We start from the raw sequence: 11,540 nt of genomic DNA, 5'->3' as shown, positions 1-11,540 counted from the left end.
CCGTTGTTCATTTTTCTTAACCCTAAACCCTAATACGGCTTCTCCTGACGGTGTCCCGTCCTCGGGCACCAGGGATGTCTTCGGCCATTCTTCAAATCAGCTTTGGTTGGACGACTCAGCAACAGCTTGGTCGTTGGCTTCGGCAGTCGCACCCGTAGTGGCATCATGACTCGCATCAGCCCTGACATCAGCACTCCGGTCTCCATTGGCATGATCGCTGGCATCGGCATCGTCTGGAATTAACAAAGCGCATTAGAATTCTTACTCATAAGACTTTCCCATTCACGTCATCACACAACCAAGGCCCTCATACGTCATTCATATCTCTCACACTGAAAATAGGATCCTTCAGCACACACTGTGACAAACATCATCTAATCACACCCTCAGCTCACACACATGGGTGGACTCAGCTCTGAATCACGCACCCAACCACATGGACTAAGTACCCAGTGGCATACACAATGACAGAGGCCTCACTGAATCGCATGTCCCTCGACTAACAGGCAGCGCCAAGCGGTATCTACGTAAGCATTGACAGAGGCATCACTGATTCGCATGTCCCTCGACTAACAGGCAGCGCCAAGCGGTATCTATGTAAGCATGGACAGAGGCATCACTGATTCGCATGTCCCTCGGCAAATAGGCAAAGCCAAGCGGTAAATCAAGTCACATCATATAAACTGCTTAAAAGTGTACGTACACAAATAAAACAGGGGCCTCACCTTCAAAGAAGCTTGCACACGACTCGGGGCACCATTCCCCTCGCCACGGCACCATATATTCGGCTGCCGCCTGCGTCGTTTTGCCGTAGGCTCCACTGAGCAGCTTCAGCTCGTAGCGCCCGCTGGGTAGGACCCTGATGACTTTGTAAGGACCTCTCATGCCAGGATCCACTTTGCCAGTAGATTGGGAGTACTTGATGACGAAGGCTAGGTCACCAACTTCAAAGGTCCGCGGTAGATGTCTTTGCTGGTTTACCCTGGAATCCTGCTGTGCTTGGTTTCTCCGAAGTAGCTGACTAGCACGACTTCTACACAACTCGCGCAAGGACTCACGATTGGGTTGAGATCCTTCCACAGCTACATCCCTAATGAGGGCACGTATGACAGGTGTGGTAGCATCCGTGCCAATAAGGAGATTGAGGGGCGACCTTTGCGTGGTCTTTTGTTTTGTTATGTTGATTACTAGCTGTAACCTCCATAAATTCTGTGACCACGAACTCTTATTATTCCTGGACTCGATGCGAATCATGTTCAGTACGGTGCGAATGTACCGCTCAGCCTGTCCATTAGCTTGATGCATTTCGGGGGTAATAAGGTGGACCTCACATCCAAGATCGTTGGTCCACTTCGTGAACTCACAGGACTCAAACATTCTTCCTCTATCTGCCACGAGCAATTTGGGAGAACCGAACAGGGAAACCGCATTTGTCATAACTCTTTTTAGTTCACTAACATCTTGTTTGTAAAGGGCATACAGAAGACAATATTTTGAGAAGGAATCTACCAAGACGAGTACAAATTTAAAACCTTCTGACTCTGGAAGGGGACCTAATACGTCAACGTGAAGCGTTTCGAAGGGCACATTTGGTTTTTCAAAGGATGTGATTGGCTGGTGAGGGGCCCGGGGAACACGTTTACGTGAGATGCATATCAAACAGTGAGAAATGTACTTCCGTACAAAGCTGTTAAGGCCAGGAAACCAGAAGTGTTTAAGGATCAGGTCTACAGTCTTGTCTATTCCTATATGTGTATGCTCGTCATGGAAAAGTCTCAGTAAACTAAGTCTGTGACCTTTGGGGACGTAGCATAAGAGCCTTGGTTCTTCACCAGTAGGTGTATACCGATAGTACAAAATATCATTTTGTTTAACGTAACGCCTGGCATCTAGACTACCTTCATTCAGTTTCTGGACGAGATCCTGAACCTCTTCATCCCCAGCCTGAGCCATCTGCGCCCAATTGCGTGGTTTTTCTATGCTATGTACCTGGACCGCTGGTGGATTCCTGCTCAGGTAATCAGCGTGAGTCATGGACGTGCCTTTACGGTACTCGATGTTGAACGTGAAATCTTGCAAATAAATCCACCAGCGAGCCACACGCGGCAACAGATCCTTCTTATTTTCGGTGGATTTTAAAGCGTTGCAATCCGTCACGATCTTAAATTGTATTCCGACTAAATAGTGCCTAAAATGTTGCAGCGCTTTAACAACCGCCAGTGTTTCTAGCTCATAAGAATGATACCGGCTTTCGGCTCCCTGTGTTGTTTTGCTAAAGTACTCTACCACAGTTTTCTTGCCATCTGGCTGCGTTTGCATTAGTACAGCGCCGTAACCAATGCTACTGGCGTCAGTGTGGAGTTCGGTTGGGAGCTTATGGTCAAATATTGAAAGGATCGGCTGATTAGTAAGGCACGAAATCAGATATTGCCTGGCCTGTTCTTGTTCTGAGCCCCACTCGAACTTCACACCGCTTTTGGTTAGGTGAGCAATACATGCGGTTTTCGCGGCATAATCTTGAATGTATCTCCTAAAGTAGCCAGCTAGTCCTAGCAATTGCCTAACCTGCTTTACGTTACAAGGCACCGGTGAATTTACTAGGGCTTCTACCTTACGGGGGCTCGGCTTCACCTGACCCTGGCTGATAACTCTACCAAGATACTCTATTTCTGTCGTTAGAAACGTACATTTTCGCAGATTAATTGAAAATCCTGCGTCAGTCAGAACCTGAAGGACCTCACGCAGTAACGCTATGCCATCTTGGACGGTCATACTCAGCAATAGCACGTCATCTATGTAGACAAGGATATCACCGGAATCTATAAAACGACGCAGCGTGTTATTGATTATTCGCTGGTAAACTGTTGGTGAATTGGTAAGACCGTATGGCATTTTCAAATACTCGTAATGTCCTTCCGGTGTTACGAAACCAGTTTTGTGTACGGAACCCTCAGCTATGATGATCTGATGGAACCCTGTTGCCATGTCGAGTGACGTAAAGAATTTACATGATCCTAACCGGTCAATATGATCATCTATTAAAGGCAGGGGGTAACGATCTTTAACAGTTATCTTATTGAGTGCCCGAAAATCCACGCACATTCGATCTGCGCCATCCTTCTTCTTAACAAGAAGGATGGGGCTTGAGTATGGTGATTGTGACTCCCGGATAATGCCTTTTTCCAATAAGTCTCGAATTATTTCACGGACGCGAAGTTTTTCGTCGTACGAAAGTCGATAAGGATGGTAAGCGATAGGCGTATCATCGGTTAAATTTATATGCATCTCGCCTGTCTTAACAGTAGATGTCGCCGTACCCGTAATCAGAAAGGCTGAAAAGTCATTAATAACGGCTAGTAATAAATCGCGCTCATAATCCATTAAGGGGGTATTAATTTGCTGTTGTGTGTCCGTACTAACTGATGCTACGTTAGCAACGCCCGAGGACCGCGTTAAATACTGTCTTTCTTTAGTTCGGATGTAAACCACACCCTCTCTATTTAAAACGTCAGTACCTATAATTATGGGAGCCGTCATACATGATGATGGCACCACCAGAAGGTCTACCTCAATTGATATCTCTTTAAATTCTATGACTAAAGTCACGAGACTGTTAACTGTTATCGGTTTTTCACTTATGCCTTTTATCACGCACATAGTAGGTCGCTTAGAACATGATAAATATCTTAAAGTGTCTTCGGAAATCAATGAAACATTTAACGCGCCGCTATCTATGAGAACATCAACGGGTATGCCCTGAACAATGGCCGTGGTTATGTCGTTAGATTTCTGTTCACCTTCATACTCTCGGCAAAGATTAACCTTTTTAACATTACGGGATTCCGATCTCTCCTTTGCAAAACATTTGTCTTCCCTATGACCGGGTTTCAAACAGAAAGTACATCGTACGGGTCCTGATCCAGACGTACTTGGTGTTGTATTATTGTCAGACATTTTTGACTTTTTTGGGCAGTGCAGACTTTTATGTCCAGGTTGACTGCAGTTAAAACATGTAAGTGCTGACTTCCCTAGATGGCGTTTCTTGGCGGAGTAACGAGAGTTTGAGTCTATCCTAGTGTTATCCGAATCTCGTTTAGTATTGGGCCCTGGGCGAACATAAATTGAGAGAAACGAGACTATGCTTTCACACGTGAGATCAGCATTAGCTGCCGCAGCACGGACTTGAGGATTACATATACCGCGAATTACTATTTGAATCATTAGTTCCTCACTTAAACCTTTAACAATTCTCAAACGCAGTAAAGTGCGGCGGGCATACTCTGCATATGAAGAGAACTTATCGGAGTTTGCGCACATCGTGTCGAAAAGAATGTTGGCATAATCTAGTTTTCTCGGGCACAATGGCTTGAATTCAGTTTTAAAACTAGACCACGACCTATCACTAGTTACCCATTCGTTTAACCATTGGTTTGCATCTCCTTTTAGACAGCCTGCTACTCTAGCTAAACATTCCTTATCGCTCCACTTATTTGCTATCTGAGCCCTATCAACTTCTTCGCACCATGCATCTACGTCATGTATTTTTGGGTCAAAGTTTGATACGTAATAATGTTGTGGTTTCGAGCCAGAAATAGTGCTAAGTAAATCAGCTAACACACGAGACGAATCTAGATTTTGTTCCGGCGTTGGATGGGCTGTCGTGCCGACATCGATAGGCGAGACCGGCACGTTCCTAGAGCTACCGTCAGCTGTACTACTACTCTCAAGCGAACTTAAACGTGTCAAAATAGCATCTAAAGTCCGACGCGTGGACCGACGTGGGCTTTTCGAACGAGATCTACGCTTACGGTGTCTACGGCTTCGACTGCGCGACCGACTTCGAGATTCACGTGGCATTTTGTACCTAAGGGGGCCGTCCCCGTATTATTAACAAAATCTAACGGTAATTTAAGCAGTTTCTAATCAAATGTACGAATGAGCCGACTACAAAAACATACCACTACACTGAGTTTAAAATGTATCCGTTTTACTAAACACTCATCAACACGTTTGTTCACAGTGAAATTATGTAGCACAGGCAGGCTTAAGCGATTTACAATTGTAAAATGTAACAGATAATTTGCAAAATAATAATTACCGACCTTAAAAGTGGGTAGGCACAGCACTGCACAAAAAAACGTGACTATTCTCAAGAAAAAATAAATTCTAACACGATTTAGGCCGCACACTCACTGTTATTGCAACACGTATTGTTTAAATCACAACGGTAATCGATAGCAACAAGAAAATAAGCACAATTTTACATTTCGGTTGATTGTCCTTCAAGTGGGCTGTAGAATACGAATCCAACTTCTGATTTTAGCATCAGGAATGGCAATCTATTTAAATAAAAGATCAGAACACACAAAATACAGCTTTTAATTACAAATAATCATGATATCCGATAAATTTACACACTAGCTCTTATTTAATCAATTTGTAACCACTAAAATGACAATCAACACGAAATATTTACACACGTTAATTAATAAGACACTTTTAGCAATCAAATAAAGCAATGAACACAAGAGAAAGAAAAAGGAGCAACGATACCGAGAACGCCTTCGCTTTACCATCCGCACGCACCGGGAGCCACGAAAAAGTGAAACCGGCTGAGCGCGCGCTGCGCCTTATATAGGCTCGGTGGCGGACGGGGGCCGTTGTTCATTTTTCTTAACCCTAAACCCTAATAATATTATTAACCAATTGTCTACCTCTATTTGCATAACATTTGGCAAAAAGTCATTGTGAAGTGAGATCTCTTTTTCAGTAGTTGAATCTGTTAAATTTCTGCTAAGGGCATCCACATGCGACATTTTAGTGCCCGGCCTATACTCTATTTCGTATTGAAACTCTTGGAGCTGAAGCCACCATCTCGCAATTCGTGGAATCAAATCTCGTTTCGTTAACGTAGTGCGTAGAGCTCGGCAGTCTGTGATCACCTTAAATGGTGTCCCTAATAGGTAAACTCTAAACTTTTTGAGGGAGTCCACTACAGCAAGGGTTTCTAGCTCGTATGCGTGAAAATGTTTTTCCTCTGGAGAGGTTTGACGACTGTAATATGCTACAACCCTCATTTGGTCCGTATCATTGGCCTTTTGCAACAGTATGCCAGCTAACCCATGCTTGCTGGCATCTGTATGAACCTCTGTGTATTTCGCGTTTGGATCATAAATTGACAATATTGGCCTAGAGCTTAATTTTTCCTTAAGGGATTCAAACGCGTGTTTTTGGTCATCTTGCCATCTGAAGGGCACATCTTTTTTAAGTAAATAAGACAAGGGCTGAGCTATACTCGCGAAATTATAAACTATACTAACTATACGCGATAAATTTCCTGAAATAGCTAACTAAGCCGTAGAACTGACGAACTTGATGTTGGTTTTGTGGCTCAGGGAATTGTTGTACGCTTTCGATCTTTTTTGTTCCCGGGCGGACTCCGGCAACAGAAATTTCGTAGCCTAAGTAGTCCAAATTTTCTGATAAGAATAGACATTTTTCTAAATTGAGTGTTAGATTGGCTTTTGAAAAAATATCTAATATTTTTCTCAGCTTATCTAATCCTTCGTCAACTGTGGCTGACGGAATTAGCACGTCATCCATATACGTCAATGCGTCAGTGAAACGAGCTGCCCCTAGCACTTTATTAATTAATCGTTGAAAAACCGCTGGGGCGTTTGCTAATCCGAACGGCATACGCTTAAATTCGTATTGTCCGTCCGGAGTCACAAACGCAGTTAAGTGTTGAGACTCTAAAGCTACTGGCACTTGATAGTAGCCACTTGCAAGGTCAAGCGCACTAAAATATTTTTGACCCGCTAACCTGCTAATCTGTTCGTCGATGATCGGCATCGGGTAACGTTCCTTAACGGTTTTGTTATTTAACGATCGGTAATCGAAGCACAACCGATATTTACCATTTTTTTTCTTTACCAAAAGAACTGGGCTGGCATAGTCCGAGGTAGATTCCTGTATAATTTTTGTATCTAATAATTCATTTACCATATCGCGTACCACCTGTCTTTCAACATTTGGTAGCCGATACGGTCTATAAACTACAGGTTTATTGTCATTCAATTCAATTTTGATTTTAGTATCTTTCGAACAACCCAATTCTCTTAGATTCATTGCAAAACATGTCCTATAATCGTTAAGCAAAGTTACCAACCGTCCTTTGTCTTCGATAGCAATGTCGCTACCTATTTTAATCTGCTCTATGGGTAAATTTGAGGTATCACAACATAGTTCCCTTTTGTAACACCATTATTTTTGTAACTTAACATTTCGTTTATTGTTTACATTCTGTTTGTTTACTTTGTTAGTCTTGTCAAGTATCAGCTGTCAAATTCGACACACAGGATAGATTTTCAGTTGTTGTCTGTGGTCCTTTCAGAAACTCGTGCTAGATCGTCATCGGACAGTGGTCAGTGGCGACATGACGCTCAGAACAATGATCGTGCTGACTGGCCACAGAGTAGTTTTGTGACGATGAGCTGACATCCCCGGTGACGGCTTTTTTCGGAACTGGCAAGGAGGCAAACCATTCTCTGTCAGAACATCTCGAGTAAATGTGTGGTTAGATTTTTCTTCCCGCCCGCGTGGCGCAGGCCGTATTGGTATCAAGTTCCTTGCTTCATATTTCCTGGTGAGTATTTCGATCGTGGGTTCAGGTTATCTGATTGGTCTACGAGATAGATTCTGACTAAGTTGTTTCTTTGCAGTTACCAGATACGTGCCACAGACACCCACGCAGCATCACACCATGTGTATCTAACCTGAATTGCCGAGTGAGTAAACTAGCATTTCGTTGTTATTCGATTTCCGATGACTTTGGATTTCGAAAGCCATCTGCCTTGTCTTTATTTCTACACGTAGCAACGTCTAACCCCGCGTATTTCTTTTACAGCAATTTCAATCCTGCCCGGTGAAGCGTGCGATTGCCAGACGCGTGTCACCTGACCCAACCCCAAGGTAAGCGCCATGACCTTCCACGTGTCGATTAGATTATTTTGCAAGTGTCACGTTTAAACAGAAAAGCTACCGCCTTTGAGACGAGATCTAACCTTCCCATAATCGTTTGATTAGTGATTGACCGTAGGTTTTAGGTTAGAAATACCCAGGGGCCATTCAAGACACGTCACTTGAGACATGTTAGCTAGGCCTTCGCTGTCCTTACCGACCCATCCTTGACCCAAGGCTGTTTCTCGCGATTCCAGAAGGTGTCGTTGGTGACCAGAGCCGTCAGCGAGCCACGAGCCGTCCGGAGCTCCTGTCCTGGCCCCGTCCGACAGTCCAGGTTGGCCGTTGTATGTTCGTTGAGCGGATACTGAGGAATTTCCTTAGGATTTCTATTAATCTTCGGCGGCATCAGCCTTCTAACGCCGCTGCTGAATGTAGGATTGCAAAGGCAGAACCCGGGTGGACTCTAGCGGGTTAAAACCTTTATTTTATTTTTTTTACTTCGTAGGGAGCCCCGTTAGAACGGGCAGTAGTATCTAAATTGCACTTTGAACCTTTTGTAGGCGCTAGGCTATCAACGTCCTTCGGTTACGGGGCCTTAACGTTAAACTGCTATCCCATTGAAGTAATATAGAAGTTTCTCTGGGGTTAATACCATCTTTCTATCCCTGTGGCGTGAAACACAGGGGTAGAACCTTTGGTTTCCCCACTTTAATGTAATTTCCTTGCAATACCTTGTATACTTCAACCAGACAATTATAAGGACTTAATCCCTGGTCTCATTTTAGACCTATTTGAGTTATAAAATATTGTGTGAGGCAGGGTTTTGATAAATAAATATTAATAACTGTACCACATTCTGATATTTTTATTTTCCACCTCATTGTAATTTCACTACCCACTACACAGTGGAAAACAGGCTTACACTTTCAATTCGATAACAACTCGGTATTTCCGTAAACGGTTGACCACGTGCAACAGTAGTGCCGTTTTGCAAATTTGCTACACTACCACATCTAAATCCGATAACATTCCCTCTTCCATTCGCGTCAAATGAATAAATACCGCCCTTAATCACTACTTCTGAACCATCTTGTCCAATTACGTTAGTTTCTACAATTAAATCTCCGGTGTAACATGGTTCAGTACCAACTTCTATCAAACATTGATTTAATACGTTGATGTCCTTGGTAGAGCAAAGAGAGACGCGTTTCGTTACATTCGATTCCGTAAAAGTTGGCAGTTCAGTATGTAAGCTGTGAAACTTTAGGGCCTGACTATCCTTTACGATGAGAACATGATTTTGATCAGTGAAGTCTTGTCCGATTAATATGGGTACATTTAAGTAACTATCATCCACAACAACGGCATCAACTTGACCCACAACATCATCAATAGAAATTTTAATATTTATTTGCCCTAACGTTGGTATAATCATATTACCAAATGATTTTATCGACTTAATGTTGCTATGATTTATGTTTTTGTTCAAATGTTCTAGTTTACTAGCTTGAATTATCGTAACCTCACTCCCAAGGTCGACAAATGCCTGGAATTCCCTGTCATCAATGAGCACCGATTTATAATACTTGTTATTATTAGTTTTACCAGTTATTGCCATAGTACTTTTGGTATTTTCCTGAATGCGCGGTTGGCTTCGACAATTTTCAGCGTTGTGACCGATTTTATTGCATTTTGTGCATTTGATTATTGGTTTTTTGCAATTGTAATGAACATGGCCTCTTTCGTGACAATTAAAGCATAATTGAGATGTTTTATTGTTTGAATTGTTATTATCGGTTTTATTTCGCGAGTCCGTTTGTTTATAAGAAGTGTAAAACTCTTTACTGCTAGTTAAGAACTCGAGCAATTCTTCCGGTTCTTTACATCTTAAAGATTGTGCTGTAGTACGAAGAGTCCTATCTGTTAATCCGTATACAATGCAATCAACAGCATGTCTCCCAGTGATTTGGCACTGGTTAAGTAAGGACATCTTCTCATAATAATAATTCTCTACAGATTCACCTATTCTATATTTACGTTTTGTCATGTCATCTAGTAACCTTCCGTAATTTTGCTCCCATGGAAAAGCTGACAGCAATTTATCTTGCCACTCCTTCCACGTGAACACCATTGTCGGTAGGCTATCGTACCAAGTCCTCGCATTGCCGGCTAACTTTTGTAAAGCAAAATGAATTACTTGTTTATCATCCCATCCATACAAATATGCGCATTGATTTACTTTATTTAACCATAGGTCAATGCGATGGCTCGGTAATGACGGATCAAAGCTTGGCACGACATTAGTATGATAGCTGGGTTGCTTGGAAGAAGCTATAGAATTCATTATTGCACTTAAATCATTAATAGTTAATGGTGGCTGCTCTGACCTGACTTGCTCTTTGAAGCGGGGGCGTTTCGAGTGGCTGCGCGATCTTCTACTCCTGGTGCTTCTCTCCCGACTGCGTGACGGCCGATGTGGATGGCACCTGGAGTCGTGCCGGTTGCTTCCTCGACGTTCGCTGGTTTGATCATTGTGATCAGCACCATGAGAAAGGTGCGATCGACTGCGATAGCGATCTACGTGGTGGCCCACATGATCGCAGCTTCGTCGCTGCCGGTGGCTGGTGCCCGGATGCTCCTCTTCACGTCTTCCTCTGGGTCTGCTTGGAGGACTGCGCGATCTGCCGTTACACCTTCCGCGTCCACCCTCTCTAGGGGGCGTAGCTAATTGGCGGATGGTACGGCTACGAGCGCGACTGCTTCGTCCTTCCATCTCCGTAACCTCGGACAAAGAAAAAGGAATGTGTATCAGCTATCTCACAATTAATATTAGCGGTTTTTAGAAAATGTAAAATATCTCGAAAACTATGCGTCCTAGCGCAAAAATAACCAAATTTTGCACCCCCTTTGTAACCCCCGACACAATATTTGCTATCTACTGGTATTTTTTTTTTTTTGACTACCCTCTTTTATTTTTATTTCTCATTTTCTATGATTTCAGGCTTAATTACATTAGATATTTGATTATGATATGTCATGCACATATAAAACACTCTTTACAGTGAAGGAATGCCCCCACAAAATACCAAATAATAAGAAAGATGTCCAAAGTTTAGAAGAATTATCGGGGAGTGCCTTGATCAAATTCTGAACAATTAGAAACACGCAGGATGATACCGGCACTAGCAGGGAATGCCCTGATCAAATGCTGGTATCAACCGAATGACCGATTCAGGGCGTAGAAATACAAAGGTAAAAAAAATAAAATTCACCCAGCAAAATAACAAGCAAAAAATAAAATGGATAATTGTTTTTTGTACATACCTTTGCTATCCCGCTTCTGAAGTATAGCAGATCCAGGAATAAAACACTGACTTTCACTGACACACCTTTGATTTATTTAGCGTCTGCTCTGCTTGTCGGCTGAACCAAAAGTGATGCGAGATATGGCGCCACTCCCAGAGGTTAACTCCGGAACTCTACGTTCCACTTTACCGACACGTGCTATCGTCGAGTTTTCTCAGTGGCGCCATCTATCGCATCATGCTCTACAACTACAGTCAAACTAAGGTTTAATT

General features: G+C 42.9%; 1 protein-coding gene and 1 long non-coding RNA gene across 3 annotated transcripts; one reads left to right on the top strand and one right to left on the bottom strand.

The window, feature by feature from the left end:
- Positions 1-6,315: 6,315 nt before the first annotated feature.
- LOC125490048 lies at positions 6,316-10,510 on the bottom strand. Its single transcript, XM_048628058.1, has 2 exons — positions 8,887-10,510; positions 6,316-7,250 (listed from the first exon to the last, which is right to left on the bottom strand). The coding sequence occupies exons 1-2, from the start codon at positions 10,304-10,306 to the stop codon at positions 6,316-6,318; spliced, it is 2,355 nt and encodes a 784-aa protein (XP_048484015.1). The 5' UTR covers positions 10,307-10,510.
- Positions 7,252-8,816, top strand: LOC125490092. Of its 2 annotated transcripts, XR_007267432.1 has the most exons (3): positions 7,252-7,645; positions 7,722-7,971; positions 8,217-8,816. It is a non-coding gene; the product is annotated as an uncharacterized LOC125490092 (long non-coding RNA). The 2 variants fall into 2 exon arrangements; XR_007267431.1 differs by having other exon boundaries at positions 7,252-7,971.
- Positions 10,511-11,540: the final 1,030 nt, after the last annotated feature.

Source organism: Plutella xylostella, chromosome 20 (assembly GCF_932276165.1).
Source record: "Plutella xylostella chromosome 20, ilPluXylo3.1, whole genome shotgun sequence".
Lineage (NCBI taxonomy): Eukaryota > Metazoa > Arthropoda > Insecta > Lepidoptera > Plutellidae > Plutella > Plutella xylostella.
Note: the sequence above shows the minus strand (reverse complement) of the source record. Positions and strands in the feature narration are given on the sequence as shown.